Consider the following 20,666-nt stretch of genomic DNA (forward strand, 5'->3'; position numbering starts at 1 on the left):
AATGGATGGATATAGATCATTTAAAGGAAGTAGGTAGATATTCCCCCTACTTATCATCATGTAAATTCATATCCATGTCAATCTCACTTTTTGTATCTAAATTCAATTTCAATTTCAGTTTCAATTTTACTTCAGCTCAGTTCAGTTCATCTCATTATACCTGGCATCAATTTCCCAAAACAGCACGTCTGCACACCACACCACTCATCCTCCTCTCATCCTCCCTCATCCTCCCTCATCCTCCCTCATCCTCCCTCATCCTCCCTCATCCTCCTTCATCCTCCTCACAAACAGCCCACAGCCCAAAAGCAAGCCCGACAGACCAGACCAAACAAAACAAAACAAAAAAAGCAAAAACATCAACAAACCAACCAACCAACCAACAAAAGTTTAAACTATACCCAAAAAGCCCAACCACAAACAAACAAAAAAAAAGACCAAGAAAGACAAAAAAGAAAGTCTCAACCCGCCCCCTCACCTCCATCTCCACCCCCATCTCCATCCCCAACAAACCCCCCCCAAAATCAAAATCCAATTCCAACCTCATTCCTATCCTCCCCACCAACTCCCCCAACGACGCACTCCCCAAAATCTCCAAAATAGAGACCTTCGCACCAATGACCCTCTGGATCCAATTCCGCAGATCAACAGCAACGTGCGAGTCAATACCGTAGTGCGTTATGGGATTGGTCGGGTTGATGTTCTCCACTGGGATGGAGAGGTGGGAGGCGATTCGGTTAGATAGAGCGGTGGAGATGATGGAGGTGGTTTCTTCGGGGGATTGTGCGGATTTCAAGGTTTTTTGGATTGAGAGACAGGGGTCGGATTCGGTGGGGGTGGAGGATGCCGATGAGTTGGTGGTGGAGATGGATGTGAAAATTCGTCGGTATTGCGTGAAGAGAGGGGCGTCGAAGTTGGGGAGAGAGTGGAGGGGGGAATAGGTTCCTAGGCCGGATATAATTTGGGGGTTTGGTCTGGACATAGAAGCAGGAGCAGGAGCAGAAGTAATGCCGGCCGATGCTGAAGCAGTTGCAGCCGCAATACCCGCCTCAAACAGCCGCATCAACCTTCTGGTATCCGTCCCCGCGAAACCCTGCTTGGCCATCTTCGCCGCGAGCTCAGCATTCTCAGCCAGATAGCCGACATCAGTAATCACGCCCAGATCCAGTGAGACGGTGGGCAGCCCGAGGGAGGTGCGGTAGGCGGCGAACGCGTCCATGAAGATGGAGCCCGCGGCGTAGGCGGCCTGCGTGGCGTTGCCAATGATGCCGCTGATGGAGGAGAGCATGATGAACCAATCCAGGTCGCGGGGGAGGTGGCGGTGCAGGTTCCAGGTGCCGGCGTGTTTGGGGCGGAGGACGGAGGTGTATTCTTCGACGGTCATTTTTTCGATGTGGATGTCCTAGATAGACTCGTTAGATGGGTGGGATGCAACCCAGCGAAATGAAACCCGGTGAAATAAAACGCAGTCGGATAAATCGTCGTCTGATCAAGCCCATATTAAAAACCCAAGTGCTCAATGAAAGCCAGATCGATAAAAGCAATTCAATACACTGCAGTTCGACGTAACCCAGTCAAAGACATTCGGGTTCTAGAAAACCAAGCTCGATAGAACTCCAGTCGATAAAATGCGACCCACCAAAGCACCTCACAAAACAGCTCCAACAAAAGACCAAGAAGATAAAAAGGTAAACTCACCCTCAAAACCATCGCCCCCTGCACGACACCCCTTATCCTCGGCACACCACCACCACACAACCCCCCCAGCATCTCCCTCACCTGTCCCTCGTCAGAAATATCCACCTCCCTAACCAAGACACTCACACCCCTCTCCTCCAGTTCTCTCACTGTCTCTCTAGCCTGCGGACTCGACAACCCACTTCGGCTCACGAAGATGATGTTCCGGGCGCCGTGGTCGGCCATCCAGATGGCTATGGCGCGGCCGATGCCGCCTAGGCCACCGGTTAGGATGTATGAACCTTCTGGGTGGAGGGTTGTTGGGTTGTGGGGGTGGAGGGTCTGTGGTGTGTTAGTATTAGTGTGGATGGGGTTGAATTGGATTAGATGGGAGGAGTGGGACTGGCGTACCTTGACGAGGTCGGTAGATGCAGCTGTGAGGACTACCGAGTCTGAGTTCACTGAATGCTCGGAGACAAGAAAATCCAGTGCTTCGTTGACTTTCGAGACAGGGTATGTTGTAACAAATGGAGGGCCGCGGAGCTTGCTGTCGGTGAGGAGCTGGCCTACTTCATTCCATATCTGATCTGAGGTGTTTCGGAAGCTGTCAAGGGTGAATGTTGCGAACTGCATATCTCTGGAATGGGAATGGGGCAGCGCCCATTGGCGGTTCCCAGTGTGAGTGCCAGTGAACTGGACGAATCGCGATTGTGCGACAGTCCATAATTCCTGGATCTGACTCTCCGACTCAAGACAGTTGATAACAACATCGAATGATACCATCTTTCCCGGTACCGGGAACAACCTCCCGAAACTCGATTCCTGGTGCAGAAGAATCTGGTCCTCGGGGATGTTATAAAAAGCAGAGAGGGAATTTCTCTGATCTGCTGTTTCGAGAACGAGAAACACACGGGTGCCGTATAGTAGACATAGTTCGACTATGGCTTGCCCAAGAACCCCATTTCCCACAGATATCAAAACGGTATCGGACGCACTGACTTGGGCTAAATGGACAGCATGGACCGCGGCACAATATATCCCTACCAGAGCTGCCGACTCAAACGACATGTCCGTCGGGATCTTGTGGAAGGCTGTTCTTCGATCCTGATATAGACTGGCTGCCGTGCCGCTTCCGAACCCTGGCACTGCGACCCGGTCGCCGGGAACAAGGTCATGGATGTCTTTGCCCACGGCTTCCACGACACCGCTGCAGCCTGAGCCCAAGACGACGTCTTTCGCCGCACTGAATACGAGGTCCGCGTCTCGTGTGTCCATACCGACGGCATGGACCCGGATACGTACATGATCCCCCGGCAGATTAGGCAGGTCATACCGCACGAAGTTGACCCGTCGCGGACGGGCTGCGTTATCGCATACAGCTCGAAGACACGCCTGGGAATGGAACAGCCCATCTTTCAGGATGAACCCGTCATCCGACGCAGCAAGAGTCTGGTTCAGGGCCGTATCTTCCACGATCCGCGGAATATGCAGCAACCCGTTTTGCTCGGCGTACTCGTCATCGATTTCGCCTTCGTCGATCAGGAAGCGGCGGTGGAGGATATCATAAATGAGCTTAGACGCATCTTCCTCATCAAGAGGTCTCTCTTTATCCAAGTCCAGCGTCACGATACGTTTCACGGCTGATTCTGAGCGAGCTGTGCGTATAAAGCCAGTAACCAGACCAGCGTCAGGATCGGTTGACGAGATGATCCCGCCCTTGGTTACCCAGAGGACCCCCGATGCTTTTAGGAGAATTGATTTAATCCGCTCAAACACATCTTTGCCAGGAGACACCAGCACAGGCGCGTCGAGGTCGCTCAAAACAACACACAGCTTTCCCGCCGGGTCGGCGTGTCGGATATCACTGATCTCCACGTTCAGACGGACAGAGAGGAGAAAATCTTTCAGGTAGGCGCATATTCCTCGGCAATTCTCCCCTGTAATGAGCAGAAATTTAGGGGCAGTGGATGGGGGGTTGTGTACAGGCCGCGAAATTATCATCGATTTGCGACCTGACTTAATAACCGCCTTTACGTCCAGGCTGGCTGTGTTGAGTATCGTAGGCCAGTCAACGGAGCGCCTTGCTCGATCAAACCAGGCATCACAGTCAGCAGAAAGCAGAACATCAGCCGCGGTGTGCAGCGAGTGAACCAGAACCAGACGCCCGTCGGGTTTAAGCAGCGAACGGATATTCGCGAGAGCAGTCTGAACCGACCCCGCCCGCAGCCCATAGGGAACAATCACCACATCGTACGACCCATCAGCATCGCAATCCCCCATAACATCCAGCATCTTGAAACTGACCCATCGTTCCCACGTGGAAAGTTCCTTCGCTGCAGCCTCGAACCCCGATTCATCCGCATGCGTCAAAGTATATTTGCCGCACCGAGGAACGCCATCTGGCCCGGACAATTGTCGAAGGAACTCGCATGATGCATCCCCTGCGTAGGCATCTACCTCCAAAACCGACATCATGGGGTTCTTGTGTCCGATTAGATTCAGGTACTTGCCAGCACTTGAGAAGATTGGGTCGCAGAGCACGCTGTCCCGGTATGCAGTGCCGGGGCCACCGGAATCCACCTGCTGGAGTATCGTGGCCAGTCTATCACCCACATCGCACAATGCTCTCCCTTCGGGACCAGAGGATCTTGTTGCTTCGATGAGACTTTCCGAAGAGTGCAATACCGCCTCACCATCGATGAACTCCTCAAGTAGTTCCTTTTTCGACGGGGAAATCCCATCAAACCCATCCAAATCACCCTTAGCCTTCCGCAACAAGAACAACGCGCACTCGTCATACACCCTCCCTATCTCAACATCGCCAACATCCGGCCCCAGAATTCTCTCAAGCCCACCTACCGACAACAAGTCCGGATTAACCCTCCACTCCAACTTGTAAGCGATCTTCTGCACCTGAGTCGCAGGATCTACCATATCGAGCCGTCTGCAATGGAGTCCTGTTATCGACATTGTCGCCGCGCCCCCCTCCGCAACAGCAATCGAAGCCACGATCTCACGTTTCGTTTCCCTGGTGATCCGCGTATGCACATCTAGTCTGCTGCCAGGGGTGCTCGTGATACCGGCCGCAATACGAATCTCGTCGATCCGAACGGGGATGGCAGGTCCCCTCGCCATATCCGTGTTGATGAAGCATGAGTGGATGATGCTGTCCAGGGTGCATGGGTGGATAAGGTGCGGATACTGGAAGTGCATGGGCATGACGGTCGCAGTGTCTGGGATGGTGATCTCCGCGACGCAGGTCTCGGTGGCGTGGCGGGCCTGCGTGATGTTGGCGAAACAGGGTCCGTACTCGAGTCCGGCGGTGGTTAGGTCTTCATAGAACGCTTGTATGTTGACCGGTGCCATTCCAGAGCTAGACGGTGTACTCTTCCCGGTATGGAACCCATCTAGATTGATCCCAACAGCGCCTTTGCAGTGTTCTATCCATCGGTCATCGGTCACAGAGTACACGTGGAACTCATACAATGGACCCTTGCATGTGCCGTCATCGACAGCTCTGAGGGATGTTACGACTTCTGCATCAGAGGTTTCGTGAACAACCAGGGCGGATTGTATCAAGACATCGCGTAGATAGAATCTGGTAATGTTCACGTCGCCCATAACCTGGGACGCTGCCTCAATGGCCATGGCGATGTATCCAGCAGCGGGATATACGATATTTGACTGGATCCTGTGGTCCCGCAGCCATGGAGTCTCGGACAGACGAACGAAATTCCGCCACCGCGGTTCGAATGGATACGTTTGGTCCTGCACACCGAGGATATCTGTCCGGGGATACTTGCGGTTGCGGAACGCTCTGCTGGTCCGTGGCTCTGCCCAGTAAGACCGAGAGTGGTTCCATGCGTAAGAGGGAAGGTCCACCACGAGACACGGCTCCTGGAGGGTCTCGGGGTCGTTGGTCGCGCGGAAGTTGATAGGAAAGCCACGGGCAGCCAGAGTGGCGGCCATGGACAGAGCAGTCACGACAGCCTTCTCCTTTCGTACCAAAGCGCTGAAATATGCAATCTCCGCTGCGTCTAACTTGCTGTCGTGTTTTAGAATCTGCATGATGGGTCCAGATAGTGCTGAATGTGGGCCGATCTCTACCAGGCAGTCCACATTGACCTTGCGCGCAGTGCGTCGGGGACGCTTCTTGTTCAGGGCTCTGCTCCCAGTGGTTTCAAAGCAAAGAGTCCGCAGTGACTGAGCAAACTTCACCTGGCCAAGGAGGTTCTGACACCAATATTGCGGCCCCAGCTCCGTGGGTTTGATTTCCGCGCCGCTGACAGAGGAAAAGAACCCCACCGACCGGTTTGATAGCGTGCGGATTATCTCCGGCTCACTCCGTGGTCGGATATGCGAGATGGACTCCAGATACAAATCCCTCACTAGTTCCATATGGTGGGAGTGGTAGGCGACCTCGACGGCCAGCCGGCGGCTGAACTCCTTGTCGCGGATCAGACCTTCGAGCTCCTGGATGGCTGATACGTCGCCGGATACTGTGACACTTTGTGGACTATTGATGCACGCTACGACAGCCCTGCCTAAATGCAGCTGATCTATGTACGGCTGAATGTTATCAGCAGACATCCCCACGGCGAGCATGGCGCCTTTCGTCTCATCGGACAAGTGGCTAGCTGCGACGCCGCGGTAGTACGCCACGGCCATGGCATCCTCCGTAGTCAGAGCCCCAGCGGCATAGGCCGCGGCGATCTCGCCGCTGGAATGCCCGGTGACCGAGTCAGGATGGATGTCCCAGGACGCGAGGAGATCCACCACGGCGAGTTGCAACGCGGTGCAGACCGGCTGACTGAGGAGGGGATGACTTAACTGGACAGACTCATCTTCGAGTATTTCTACGTTCATGCATCAGCGTGGATCTGAGATTAGGTGCAGTATACGCACCCGCGATACGAAATGGCGCGTGGATCCTCTTCAGGTAGGCGTCAATCTTCTGAACCGAATTTCTGAAGACTGGGTATGCCGCCATGAGGCCCTGTCCCATGCCGCACCACTGCGCCCCTTGGCCAGTGAACACGAATCCAACGGTCGGTCGCCGAGGGGCCTTGGAGACCTTCGCCTGCGCCAGCGCGTCTGCCAACCCCCCCGGTGAGTCACCCAGCACCCCAACTCTATATAAATGCGCCGTGCGACGCTTGTTCAAAGTATATGCAAGATTGCTCATGGACCCAGCTCCTAAGCCCTCTAGATATGTACGTAGGGTGTTGATGTATGTCGACAGGGACTCTTCATCGAAGCCGGACAGCATGAAAACACGAAGTCGGTCTTTCGCCGGGTCAGACGGCAGCGGGGACAAGCCACGGGCAGACAGGTATCCCTCAGCATCTTCCAAAATGGCGTGCGCATTGCTGCCACCATACCCAAAGCTGTTGACGGAGACGCGATGCGGACCGACCGTATCCCACGGTTCGCACGCAAGTTGGACCTTGGGTGGTTGAGAAAGAGTCACAGACGACATCGGGAACACGCACCTTCAGCTTCCACTCGTCGAGCAGGATCCGGGGATTGAGCGTGGTGAGGTTGCGATTGGGAAGAAAGGTGCGGTTCGCCAGCATCAGCGCTGCCTTGATGACCCCCGCCACCCCGCTGGTGCCTTCCAGATGGCCCACGTTGGTTTTGACGGAGCCGATGCGCAGCGGGCGCTCCGCACTCCGTCCGGGGCCGAAGACTCGGGCCAGCGCTTCAGTCTCAATGGGATCCCCGGCCTGGGTTCCCGTGCCATGCGCCTCGACGAAGGCCGTTTCCACCGGATCGAGGCCCGCTCGCTGGTAGACCTGACGGATCAACGCCTCCTGGGCGGACCCGCTGGGCAGGGTGATGCCGGGGGTTCTCCCGTCCTGGTTCGACCCCGTGCCGCGGATGACCGCGTAGACATGATCCCCGTCGCGCATCGCGTCTCGCAGCGGCTTCAGGATCAAGCAGCCGACGGCTTCCCCCCGCGCGTATCCATTGGCGTGTTCATCGAAGGTGTGGCAGCGTCCCTCTGGCGACAGAAACCTGGGCGGTTAGCCGCGACGGGCGTACGAGGGAGAAACTTACTTCATCATCGTCATGGTGGACATGAACTCATGGCTGAGGATCACATTGACCCCGGCCGCGATGGCCATGGAGGCGTCCCCCGTGCGCAGACTCTGACACGCGAGATGGAGGGCGACCAAGCTCCCCGAGCACGCGGTGTCCACCGTGACGCTGGGCCCCTTCAGATCGAAGAAGTAGGAGACGCGGTTGGCCGTCATGGCGCGCGACTGACCGGCGTTGGTGCATTGGTACATGGGGATGCAGTCGGGGTCGCGGAGGAGCAGGTCCGTATAGTCGGCGTTGAAGCAGCCGACGAAGCAGGCGGTCTGGCTGCCCATGACGGTGGGCAGGGGGATGCCGGCTGGGAGGATGGTCGGTCAGTCGCGGATTCGGATCGTCGGGGGTCTCCTACCGTTCTCCAGTGCCTCGTAGGTCACCTCTAACAGGAGTCGCTGCTGCGGGTCCATGGCCTGGACAGAAATAGATCAGGCACCGTCTGGGATCGACCGCTAGGAGGTGGGTACCCACCGCGGCCTCGTCGCTGGTCATGTTGAAGAAGGGGGCGTCGAAGCGGGCGACGTCCTCGGCGAGGAAGTGGCCCCCGTGGACGTTGATCTGCAGCAGTCAGGGCGGTCCCTGAAGATCGGGGATGACCTACAGACCGTGCCGTGGCGGGCGTGGTCGGGGTGGAAAAAGGCCGAGGGGTTCCATCGCGAGCCGGGGATGTGCGACCAGGCCTCGCGCTGGTCGACGATCATTGACCATAGCCGGGTGGGGCTGATGGCGTCTCCGGGGCCACGGAAGCCGATGCCCACGAGGGCGATGGGGAGGAAGGCATCGTGGTCGAGGACTGATCGGTCCGGGGGAGGGTGAGAAGAAGAAGAAGAAGAAGAAGAAGAAGAAGAAGAAGAAGAAAAGCGGGGAGGAGGGGGATGAAGTGGACGGGCAGAATCAGCAGCCATGGCGGGCGGCGAGACACTCTCTGCCTGGTGGCCTTGCTTGCCTACTAGTTCAGGTATTCAGGTATTCAGGCAGCGGCAGCCAGATATACAATCCATTGCAATAAGAACCGATAGCCGCCTCAGCTGCAGCGCGTTGTACGACGCGAAAAAAAAAAAAAAAAAACCCCCGACGCTACCAGGGCTACTCGGAACTATAACTACTATATACGTACAGAGAGTATATATGCAGCGGAGACAGATCACCCAATCGTCAAGGCTTGGATGGCTAGTTTCCGGATGGCCAGCGTCATGGCGGCCAGGTTCTTCCGGTCGCTGGGGATGTCATGGCCGCGACTGTGCACCACACAGGTGGCCGTGGCGGGATCGCACAGCCGGTACAGGATGATGGAGAACTCGAGCAGCGGATCCTGTCCGCCGGCGATGGTCACGGTCGGGATGGTGATATAGCCGTCGAGGTCGGGGTCGACGACGGGGGCACCGCCGGGATCCATGCGGAAGGGGGGGAGGGAGTTGATGAAGATGGCGCAGCGGAACAGCGGCTCTGCGCGCGGGGCGGTTTTGGCGTGGTGGATGAGGAAGCCGGCCGCCAGAGTGCCGCCGTGCGAGAAGCCCAGGATGCCGTCGAAGGGCCCGTCCTCGGCGACGACCTCGTACAGCCAGTCGTACGCCTCCTGCAGCGAGGCCTCGTCGGCGCCATCCCTGTCCCTGTCCCTGTCCCCGTCCCCATCCGACAACGCCCGCGGGAAGCGGTGGTAGCTGTAGTAGGGCCCCTCGAAGTAGCCCGCGATCCCCGGGCCCGGCGCCGATTCCACCTCCCCTTCCACGAAGTGGAATGTCGCCGTGTTGTCCCGCCGCAGGTCCGCCATCAGCCCGCCTACAGATCAGATCATCCAGATAGCAGTCAGTCAGTTACTCATCTAGACGGATCGATCGGATGAAGAGGAGTGTGGAGTGTCACGGTCACGGTCACAGTCACGGTCACGGGACTCCGTACCCAGTTGGGACTGTAGGATCTGCCGCGCGTGAGTATCTAGATAGATGATTGATCGATCGATAGTAAAGTACCACTGACGGGAAAAGGATGAGCCTAACCTTGACATTGGTGCCCCAGCCGTGCAGGCAGAGCAGTTTCAGCGGCATGATGAATGATTGATTGATTCTTTCGCCTCTGTTCGGTCTACCCGGCCACTCCGGAGGCTGACGCCATGATGGCCGTTTTTAAAACCAGGCGGTTCGATGGGTTTATCAGACCAGACCAGTCCGTTCGTCAGTCCATCTTCGGAGGGAACGATGAACGACGGTCGGTCGGTGCGGGAGATTCTCGCGCCCTCGTGTCACCACGGATCATTTGGCGGAGCGCGACACACAATGTTCCGATGCATGGAAGTGGCCGCAAGTGATCGGGGCCGATCGAAATCGACGTCAGTGAGTGTAGTGTATATATCGAGTGGTGGTGGGCGGTTGGCGCGGAGAACATGTGGTCTGCCCTCTAGTACCTCTATAGTCACTACTATCTACTCCGTACTATCTAGTACTGATCTACTGTACACTTATGGAGTACACACCATCGGTCTGTCTACGCCATCACCGCCAACAGAGAAGATGTATTCCCCCCCCCTGATTGCCCCACTAGCATCGGGCGTGATTGGGCAGTCGCCACCCCGGCGGCGCCGGGTGGGTCCTTGGCGTTCGTGGCGGCCAGTGGCGTCCAGGGCCGCGGCGCGACTCGTGGGCGCCCAATGGCCGGCCTCGAAAACATCAGAGCGAAAAATGGCGAAAGCCAAACTTCCCGCGAGGGCAGGTACGGCGGAAGTGTCTGAGTGAGACCCTTCTAGAACCTTTTGCCTTCCGTTCCGCTCGAAAGACAAAGAGGAAGTTAGGAAGAAGTCGAGTGTGCAACATCGGAGGGGCCGGACGCATGGGATGATTGGCAAGAGCAAAGAAGGGGAGGTGAAGGAAGAGAAGGGTGAGCTGTCAGTTGCTCACCTGTTTCATCTTGCAGCGCCGATCCTTGCTCATATAGTAGCTGGCTGGCTGGTCGCAGCCTGTAATGGATTCAGCCGGCTCTCCACCGGAGGGGGGGGGGGGGGGAGGCATGAAGTCATGGCGCATTTTCCCGCCCGCTTAAAATACTGGCCCCGGCTGACTTCCCTCCCTTCAGGGTTTCAGTCCTCCTCTCCTGCGTCCCTCCGTGCCAGTCACCGGCCCTGTCAGAGCGAACGCGAGTCAACCTGAGACCCGAGACTCGAGTAGGTAGATAGCCCGCGCAAGGGTGTCTGGTCTAGACCCGCGGACTTATTTTTGGAGGAGAGGTCGAGGAGGCACCGTTGAGGACCCACGGATTCACTCGAGAGCCACGCCTTTTTTTCCTCGTTTTTTTTTTTTCTCGCATCCGTGGTTCTCTCGCCCGCCCGTTCCTTGCGCTCCGCCATTGACAGACATCCCCAGACCATTTCTCTCTCTCCATCACTCCATCACTCCATCTTTCCATCTCTCCATCTTTCTCCATAGTAGTCTTTCGGTTCTATTATTCGCTGCGTCGTCGCCTCCGCTGCTCCGGTTTTTTTTTTCTCCCGTCACTCTCTTTCTTCTCTTCCTCCTCCCCTGACCCCCATCCCATCCCATCCCATTTCTCAGCATCTTTGTCTGTTTTGATTTGATTGTCCGCGCAGCTGGCTGCCCGGGCTGCTCCAATGGCCGAACCGAATGCCGACCACCCGTCGTATGAGCTGCTGGCGCGGAGGAACAACAGCTGGGACGAGAATGACGACACGCTGGTGCCGCGCAGTGCCAGCGAGCCTGAGCCATCGCCGTCGCCGCCTCCCAACAACCCCCTGCTAGAATCCCAGCCAGAGGCCCATCAACAGTCCCATCCCGAAGAATCTCAATCTCAATCCCAATCCCAATCCCCATCCCCATCCCCTGAAGGCTCGTCTGGTGCCCCCGCGGAGGGCACCAGACCGCCACGAGTGCGATTCCGCTCCGTCAGCAATACCGACGAGGATGGCAGCGAGCGACCGGCCCCGACGCGCCCGTCGATGATGCCGCGCGCCGACTCGGACTACTCGCTGCGATCGGTGCACTCGTACCTGCAGCCCACCGTGACGCAGTCCAGTGACCTGGCCGACTACGACGAGCACGACGACCACGACTACCCTAATGCCGCCGATGCTGAAGCTGCCGCAGACACCACCAAACCCGCCCCCTCCTCGCCCACCGAAAAGGAACCCGTCGAGCCCGTGTCCGCGCGAGACCGCTGGAGGAACGCCAGCAAGCTGCTGCGCCAGAAGACGGTGCTGCTGGGCGAGCGACTGGGACGGCCGCTGGACGATGTGGGCGACCTGGGGGCGGCGATGCTGCCGGAGGATCTGGAGGGAGGCCCGCCGCGCCATCATCGCCCCGAGGAGCAAGACCCGTTCGACATCCACCACCGCGAGGGTGACGAGCCCCCGCCGCCCCCCAGCGCCGAGGCCCATCGCCTGGTGCGCAGCATGACCCAGCACAACATGCACCAGCGCCGCAAGCCCAAGTCCGCCTACGCCAAATCCGGCCAGGAGACCCCCGACGGCCTGGGCCGGCCTGACTCGTGGTACGGCGCCAGCACCCCCGGACGCAGCGGCGGCGGCGGCGGTGGCATTCTCTCCCAGCTGCTGAAGCTGCACGCCCAGCAGGCCAACCGCGACAACATGTCCATGACCGACTCCGACAGCGAGTCCGTCATCTCCTCCGGCACCGCCACCCCCCGGCGCGACTTCTCTGCCAGCACCACCGCGTCCGGCACTGCCACCCCCAAGAAGGACAAGGTGAAGTGGTACAAGAAGTCCAGCCACCACTCGACCGCCTCCCTGGTGGAGGCGTCCATGAACCTCAGCCGCGCCAGCCTGCCCGCGTCCGCAGACACCCTCGTCAACATCGGCCCGCCCAAGAAGAAGGGCAAGAAGCGCAAGACGCGGCTGGAGGACGAGATCCGCGTCACCGTGCACATCGCCGAGATCCTGGCCCGTCAGCGCTACATCATGCAGCTGTGTCGCGCGCTGATGCGGTACGGCGCCCCGACCCACCGGCTGGAGGAGTACATGCAGATGACGGCGCGGGTGCTGGAGGTCGAGGGCCAGTTCCTGTACCTGCCGGGGTGCATGATCATGTCGTTCGATGACCCGACCACGCGTACCGCCGAGGTCAAGCTCGTCCGCGTCGTGCAGGGCGTCGACCTGGGCCGCCTGGCCGAAACCCACAACGTGTACAAGAACGTGGTGCACGACATGATCGGCGTCGAGGAGGCCATCCAGGAGCTGGACTTCATCATGAAGCGGCCGCCGCGCTTCAACAAGTGGATCCTGGTGGTGACCTACGGCCTGGCCAGCGTGGCCGTCGGGCCCTTCGCCTTCGACGCGCGCCCCATCGACATGCCCATCATCTTCTTCCTCGGCTGCCTGGTCGGGCTGATGCAGCACGTCCTCGCCCCGCGCTCGGTGCTCTACTCGAACGTCTTCGAGGTCACCGCCGCCATCCTCACCTCCTTCCTCGCCCGCGCCTTCGGCTCCATCTACGCGACCATCGACGGCGAACGGCAGCGCCTCTTCTGCTTCTCCGCGCTCGCGCAATCCTCCATCGCACTGATCCTGCCGGGGTTCATGGTCCTGTGCAGCAGTCTGGAACTGCAATCGCACCAGATGATCGCGGGGTCCATCCGAATGGTCTACAGCATCATCTACTCGCTCTTCCTCGGGTACGGCATCACGGTCGGCACGACGATCTACGGCCTGATCGACGGCGACGCCTCCTCGCAAACCACCTGCTCGAACACCTCCGTCTGGGGCAGCAAATACACGCAGCACTTCGTGTTCGTGCCCATCTACGTGATCTTCCTGGCGGTCATCAACCAAGGCAAATGGAAGCAAGTGCCCGTGATGATCGTGATCGCGGTCTGCGGCTACGTCACCAACTACTTCAGCACGCTGAAACTGGGCTCCAACTCCGAAGTCGCCAACACGGTCGGCGCCTTCACCATCGGCTTGCTGGGGAACCTGTACAGTCGGCTGTGGCACGGGCACGCCGCGACGGCCATTCTGCCCGGGATCTTTGTGCTTGTGCCGTCGGGGCTCGCGTCGAGTGGCTCGTTGCTGTCCGGGATCGAGTACGCGAATGAGGTGCGCGAGAATCTGAAGTCGGGCAATAGTTCGTCGACGAGCACTTCGGATTCGTCGATCGCGAGTCTGGGTTTCGGGATGATCCAGGTGGCGATTGGCATTACGGTCGGGCTGTTTATTTCGGCGTTGATTGTTTATCCGTATGGGAAGAGGAGGAGTGGGTTGTTTAGTTTTTAGACGGGGGGTGTCATGTTCATGTTGGTTTTGGATGACCTGCTCGATGGGATGTTGTCATGCTAGATGAGATGGGATGACGTGGGATGTGATGTGGATGTGGATGTGGATGTGGATATAAATGGGGACGTTGTACATTTCGGTTGATCTTTGACGCATTAGCAGGCTTCTGATTTATTGATTGATTGATTGTTTGATTGTTTGGTTTTATTTCATTGATTTGATTGATTCCCTCGGCTTTGACCATTCTCACTCCCTTACTCTCTCGATCTCTATCTCCATCTGGTTCTTCCGGCAATCTATCCCTCTTCCCATTCCATTCCATGTTATTGATTCCATTTTATCTTATTCTATCCCTCCCCGCAGCGCATAGATCTTTTCCCGTTTAGACATACATACATACATACATACCCAGATAGATACCTAGGTAGATAGACAGTGATAAACCTGATTTTATTTCCACTGGAGAATCTTGATTCCGATGGATCGAGTTCACAGACAGGCTGTTTAGCTGTCTGGGTCTGGGTGAGATGGGTATATAATTGCAATATGTATTTTCTTTGCCGTAGATATTAATCTCCCATAGTGTATGTTAACTACCATCAACATCATCAACTACCCCGACCATCACCCATTCATATCTATTCGAATTGAAATTAAACTATCTCCATCCAAATCTTACCTTACCACTGCAGCATAATCGATCAACTCCCCTAGATATTCGCCCTCCACAGTAGCCACCACAGGACGGGGAGGTGTCGCCAACCCTCCGCAGACGGTGCTAAGTAGACATAGCTGTTTCATCCATGTCCTCATCCCAGGCAGGGAGAAACGGGAGGAGAATGCCTCAGGCATTGTCATGATCTGCCTATGGAGGGAGTGAAACATGGGAATTGGTCGATTTTGCTGGGCTTCACAGGAATTTCGATGTCCCGACGTAGTGCAATGGAGGTTGGAAGGAGAGATGTCTTCGCGGTGGATATGTCTGTCTCTCGCGATTGACGGGAGATTCCTCGATATTCAACGCCTTCGAAAGTACTATATCGATGCCCCAATATTATCAAGGCAGGTCAGAAAGAGAGATGTCTCCTACCGGGTAAATCCCGTCTTTAAAGGTGAAGAAAAGGGAACTGTCGATATTTGATTGCTTCAGAGGTAGGACTATCAATGTCGAACAGACGAAGGGCAGATAAGAAGGAGAGATGTCTTTCCTGCTGAAAGGTAGCCTTTTTCGATATTCGATCTGCTGCAGTGAAGGCCAGACAGCAAACCGCAATGTCCTCATCCATCTCGATGACGCTGAACCAGAGGGTGTGAGATGGGATATGGGATACACGCCGAGTCTGCTCTCCTTGTGGCAGACAGGCCGCCATGAAGCCACAGTCAGATGAAGCGTGTCCGTCTGGATGACGGGGTATGCACGGCCTGGTCCTGATGCTGGTGACATCGGTCTCGACGGCAGAAGCACCAAAGAATGATACACAGCGACTGCAGAGCAGACCGGATAATAAGTCTCCCAGACCAGGAACAATACGTTCTGTATGGGGTCTTCGACCCAGCCGCAGCAGCGTATGCGGGTGGCATACATGGGACAAGATGATATATGCGCCATGACGCAGAATTCAGCAAGTGCCAGTAGATGGTCTCGCCACTAATACCGTTGATTGGTGTCTGAGATAAGGCGTCAAAGTCCAGGACATGAGACGCTGTAGAGCATCAAAACAGCGAGTATTTGATAACACCAGTCGGAGTAGAACTCGACGACGCGAAGACCACGAAGGCTGTCAAGCCTAGTGGCGAAGTTGGCACATTGGCCTCATATCGACCACGCCGAAAGTAGAAACAGGAGACGTTCTGTCATCTTGTTCAGGATGTAGATACCATATTGAGTATGCGGTAGGCATCCCACGATAGACTAGACCCGGTTCTTCGGGTCACTATAGAACGACAGCTGGGTTGGGAATGCCGCTAGTCGTATGCGAGTATGGCATCTCGCAGCGGCACCGCGATATCAAACCCTTCCACCGAATCCAGAGTGTACGCTTTAGTCACTGCTTTTCACATGGACGTGGTCATAATCTGGTGAGAAATGCAACCACCCTCGTTGAATGAATCTTTATTCATGTAGGAATTGCCCTCGTCCTGATCCCAGCTGCTTAGACCGAGACCGTCGGATGGCTTCTCGGTAAGTTGGACTCTGGAAACGCGGCTGTTTTGTCGAGTGACAGTGAGAGATACTCTGAAGTCTCACTTAGAATTGATGCTGCGAGTTGCAGTATGCAAAGCTACATAATAGTGGAATCGATGGCCAAGGATTAATCACACGATGATCCACAACGCCAGTGTGGCCTGAGACATGACCACCATGATTCGCCACTGCGTCGCCGTTGCGTGCGCCTAGCTTCTTCTTCTTCTTCTTGCTGGGCTGCGTTGTGGCTCCGGTCCGGTCTGGCTATCCAAGTATGACGCAGCCCATGACTCTCGTACCCGGTGTCGCTCTCGCCAGGATCCCCGCAGAAATCCCGACACCCTGTTGGAAATGGATGCAGCGTCATACGACATACCTGATATAAGGCTTCGAAGAAAGTATGACATCCAAATGGCGCGTCTATCAGTGACAACACCCGTGTGATGGTGTATCCCAACCTGCCATGTTCGTGCAGATATCATAAGAGCGATGGCCCATCCATCTGTATTCGATAGAATACTCGCAAACCAACATCTGGCCGGGTATTAGACCACGAAGAATTACCATATCCAATGATACTGTCGAAGTGTGTCGTATGGCGTGTCCGCACCAGCTCTCGCTACTTAGTGTAGCTCATTGAAACAATCACCAATTCCTTGTCTGTCTGTTGCATGACTGTGGTTTATTGTCGACACCACCACGATCATGCTGCAGTCAGACCCACACTGGGATCCGATGGACCCTACAATCGCGAACGCAGCAACCTTTGGAGAGGAGAGATGATACTTCTCGCATTTGGCTAACTAGCCGCAGAACACGAGAGACGATATGAGGTTATTGTGAGTGTATTTAACCTGGTCAGGGCGATACGCCCAAGCGGGAGCCCTATGCTGTGGTAGCATTTCAGAAACTTAGACGAAGGACATCCGTATCTGCACTGCGAGGTGAGAGTAATCGTATCAAGTTCGGTCAAGGCAATAAAACCCAAACCGGACTCTATGCTCCAACAGAATTTCAAAACCCCAGATAACCGACGTCCGTCGCATCTGCACTGCAATGATACACGTATACATCCATCTGGCCCGGTCGAAGACGACGGACCACCCGCCAGCTGATCGCTGGCATCACAGACTGTCTCGTAGCGGGTGCTACTGTCGGGACACATGAGTTGGCGTAACCTGATGGTAGCACTCTCTCTGATGAATTGCCAGAAAACGCAAAGCCGTGTCCACGCTGAGGTGTGGTGGAAATGCAAGGGCAGTTGAAGTTGGCACTGCCTTGGTCCGTGTACGAGGAATGTCGCCCCCAAAAATGCCGTATGGCTTCGAGATGCATCGTCAAAGAGTAGGGAAAGACGCAATGTCTTGTCCACGCTGAGATGCGATGGAAAAGCAAGACCAGATGGACCTTCTCGGTACTGAGTCGTTAGGGCTTGGGCCGGTAGTCTGTGGAGATTTGCATGCAACCTCTACCACTATTGTGCGACCGTCTAGACATGATAATCGCATAGAATAGACATAGACATGAGTCCTGTCCTGCGCACTGCTCTTCACGGCCCATTTGCAATCCGATGGATGGTGCATGGCTGGCAGTATGCCTGGTATGCTTGCATCCGGAGTTCGTCGGCTCTGGATGATCAGGACCCAAATATGAGATCGAACATGTCAAACAGATCGAAGAAGTCCCAACCATGAAATTTTCCTCCTCCACATCAGCAGGATAGAGAAGGCGCTCTGATGGGGAGAGGTCCCGGTATACCCACAGTCCTTCACAGGCTTAGGGGTGTTGTCAAACACAAACACACCATCGTCCTCGTTAATGACCATATGGGTACACCCAAACCCCAAAGGCCAGACTAAGAAGCCAGGAAAAGATACAACCACACGCCCAACCGAGACGGTGGGGAAGAGAAAGACCGCACAGCCGACGTCTTTGCGACGCCGGATTCGATGGAAAATCGATTGAGGATGGATGCCAAAGCAGCCGCTCTTTGACGACGAGTGTACACTTTCCGCATCATGTTGTGCGGAATCGCGGCACAGTGGCCTCTCTGTCATGGCAGAATTCAATTTAATACCTATGCCGATATGAAATGGGATGTCCTTCGATAGAGGGCGATGTCTATCGGGTATCCGTCATATGCAGTGGGACATCGACGCTAATATCACTGCACCATGTACACAATACTGCACTCCCTTGCCAGAATCAAGAACCACCCATGGGTCTGGGGAATGATTGTATGGTCCTCAAATGCCGCAGGTAGTGTAGACCAGCTCGTGAGTGCGAGTCGGATTTGCCTCGCACAGGCGCAACGCACCTGCTTGTCAGTACACACGGTGTATTCTGTCTCCCATGCATATCGCATACCCGCTCATAAATGCCGATTCGATATGACCTTCCTTCCTCGAGTATACCGCACCCTTGGTGTATGACTGAGCCAGAGCGAACGCCATCGAAAGAGGCCTCGGCGCTCTTCAGTCTTCCCGTTCTTCGAAAAGCAAAATCATTCTTCAAAATGACCAAGAGCAGTATGACCAGGTACTGCGCGCACGCTAATAAGGAGGTGTCGGCTTGACGCTGAGATCTCGAACATAGTCCGTACATAGAGCGCTAACGCCAGACAGGAAGGCAGACAGTGTATTCCACCTGCAACCCGCCGTACGCCCTAGTCGGTGCCGATAGGGAGAGCCCTGCTAGAAAGATTGTATGGAAGTCATTTTCATCCATTCATTTGCCACATTGCAGCCTGATTGTAGAGAGAGAGAGGCCAGCAACCGCCAGCTCGCATAGTCCCTCAAATTCCGCAGCTAGCGACTCGTGCAGAGATAGAAACCGACCACGTTTGGGAAGCAGCGGGCGTGTGGCTGGCGCCAACGCTGCCATACTGGCTCATGAGACTGGGTTGAGTCCGAGGTAAATAAAGAATGTGGACAAATACTGTCACTGGCAGGACAGCCAGACATGTTCGCACGCAGCTGGTATGGTATGACCTCCCGCTCAGGCTGGGGTAGCAGCAAACGTGCATCAAAATAGCGCCCGCGTCTGTGGCTGCTGCCAGCACTGCCAGATCTTCTTTGGGACATTAAAATGAGTGCACAGAGTAAAAGAAGTAATGTGGCTGAAAAGTACCATTTGGCAAGACAACGAGACACCAGGGACGTGTCCACTGCATACCAGAAATGCTATAAATTCTGCATACGCTTGGGCAGCAGCAGACTTGCATGAGGCAGTCATTTTATGCGCCATCGCCAACACTGCCAGATTTTGTGATATTAGGATGCCTCCACGAAGTAAACTGAGAAGTGTAGACAAAGATTGTTAATTGGCAGGACGAGCAGACATCAAGGATGTGTCCACATCGTACCAAGTTAGACACAGATGATATGACTCCTGCATGGTCTTTGGTAGCAGCAGAATTGCATGAGCAGCACTGCTTTTGTCACTGTCTCCAGTACTGCCATCTCGGTTTGCGTGGTTGGGATGAGTCCACCGATAGTGAAATAAAATGTGGACAAAAATACCATGTCGGAAGACAGCTAGATACAATATCCAATTGCTGTCGTGCAGTGGCGACATGCGTAGAGATCGAGAGGGGAGTGACTGAAACTCCGCAACAGAGAACAGAAAACACAGACCGATGTGAGAGGCACCTGGTGTGGAGATGACGGGGTGCCATTCAATCAAAACCCGAGGATCACTTGCAAGAATGCCCCTGGTGGGCTTGTGTATGTCGCTTTGCAACCTCAGTCGGACAGCATACAGCTGTTCCAGTGTCATGAACCGCGATGGTGTCTCATGAAACGTCTGCTGGTGCGAACTGGCTGCAAGATGCAGGGCTCAGCACACCTCTCCGTGGTCCAAAACAATTGATGCCATGATCAAGAAGACCTCCGCATGGGCGAATGCACAAGCGATCGATCTGCCTGCGATGTTGCGGCGCGGTGGAAGATCTGGTTGCATCGATGAAGCAACAAGCAAAAAACCGCAGGGTCAGTAATTCCCTCATCAGTATCGCCCCGCGAAGCTGCTCTTGCAGTCATCATCGTGTAGAAGAACATCCCTCATGCGGATGATCATGAAGTCACCCTAAGCAAGTAGGGAAAATGAATCCCGCATCGAAGACATATGCTCAATGTCGCTGGGGTAGACACTCTCAACCTCTTCAAAGAAATAAGATGATATTCGGAAAGGTTCAACAAGTTAAGGACCTTTCTGAGAACTTTGGTCACAGGCCCAAGGAATCGAATACCGACGTTTAACAACTGTGGTAAACGTTATGGAAGGCGAAGACCCAGGGTCGGAGGTGGCTTTCCACTTTCAACGCCAGGCTGGGTTGAGTCTGTCCTGCAGAGGTATAGTACGAACGAGGTAAATAAAGCCAACCGTGTTATGGGGACCGAGCCAGGTATAGCTGGCGACTGCCCAGCCCTAATAACAGGATCGAACAGCCACTCCCAAAAGGTAGGTCGAGAGCGA

The 20,666-nt window shown here is 55.5% G+C and overlaps 4 protein-coding genes across 4 annotated transcripts; 1 reads left to right on the plus strand and 3 right to left on the minus strand.

Annotated features, from left to right (window-relative positions):
• Positions 1-76: 76 nt before the first annotated feature.
• BO70DRAFT_422207 (putative polyketide synthase) lies at positions 77-8,678 on the minus strand (the record flags this gene model as incomplete). Its single annotated transcript, XM_025547549.1, has 9 exons — positions 77-1,402; positions 1,699-2,019; positions 2,089-6,533; positions 6,583-7,123; positions 7,170-7,695; positions 7,738-8,077; positions 8,129-8,186; positions 8,245-8,331; positions 8,379-8,678. The coding sequence occupies 9 exons, from the start codon at positions 8,676-8,678 to the stop codon at positions 266-268; spliced, it is 7,755 nt and encodes a 2,584-aa protein (XP_025400888.1). The 3' UTR covers positions 77-265.
• Positions 8,679-8,791: 113 nt separating this feature from the next.
• Positions 8,792-10,166, minus strand: BO70DRAFT_311347 (putative DUF341 family oxidoreductase). Its single transcript, XM_025540176.1, has 3 exons — positions 9,771-10,166; positions 9,673-9,691; positions 8,792-9,552 (listed from the first exon to the last, which is right to left on the minus strand). The coding sequence occupies exons 1-3, from the start codon at positions 9,816-9,818 to the stop codon at positions 8,918-8,920; spliced, it is 702 nt and encodes a 233-aa protein (XP_025400889.1). The 5' UTR covers positions 9,819-10,166; the 3' UTR covers positions 8,792-8,917.
• A 1,205-nt stretch (positions 10,167-11,371) lies between these two features.
• Positions 11,372-14,005, plus strand: BO70DRAFT_369753 (threonine/serine exporter family protein; the record flags this gene model as incomplete). Its single annotated transcript, XM_025544699.1, has 3 exons — positions 11,372-11,455; positions 11,546-12,160; positions 12,203-14,005. 3 exons carry the CDS (start codon positions 11,372-11,374, stop codon positions 14,003-14,005), a joined length of 2,502 nt encoding a protein of 833 aa, XP_025400890.1.
• A 971-nt stretch (positions 14,006-14,976) lies between these two features.
• BO70DRAFT_209289 (uncharacterized protein) lies at positions 14,977-15,933 on the minus strand. The gene has a single exon (XM_025538647.1). It carries the CDS (start codon positions 15,612-15,614, stop codon positions 15,063-15,065), a length of 552 nt encoding a protein of 183 aa, XP_025400891.1. The 5' UTR covers positions 15,615-15,933; the 3' UTR covers positions 14,977-15,062.
• Positions 15,934-20,666: the final 4,733 nt, after the last annotated feature.

Source organism: Aspergillus heteromorphus, assembly GCF_003184545.1.
Source record: "Aspergillus heteromorphus CBS 117.55 chromosome Unknown BO70scaffold_7, whole genome shotgun sequence".
NCBI classification, from domain to species: Eukaryota; Fungi; Ascomycota; class Eurotiomycetes; order Eurotiales; family Aspergillaceae; genus Aspergillus; species Aspergillus heteromorphus.

What these genes read in the sequence shown, in the direction of transcription:
- BO70DRAFT_209289 (XM_025538647.1), bottom strand. Translation starts at nt 15,614, where the DNA reads ATGGCGCATATATCATCTTGTCCCATGTATGCCACCCGCATACGCTGC.
- BO70DRAFT_311347 (XM_025540176.1), bottom strand. Translation starts at nt 9,818, where the DNA reads ATGCCGCTGAAACTGCTCTGCCTGCACGGCTGGGGCACCAATGTCAAG.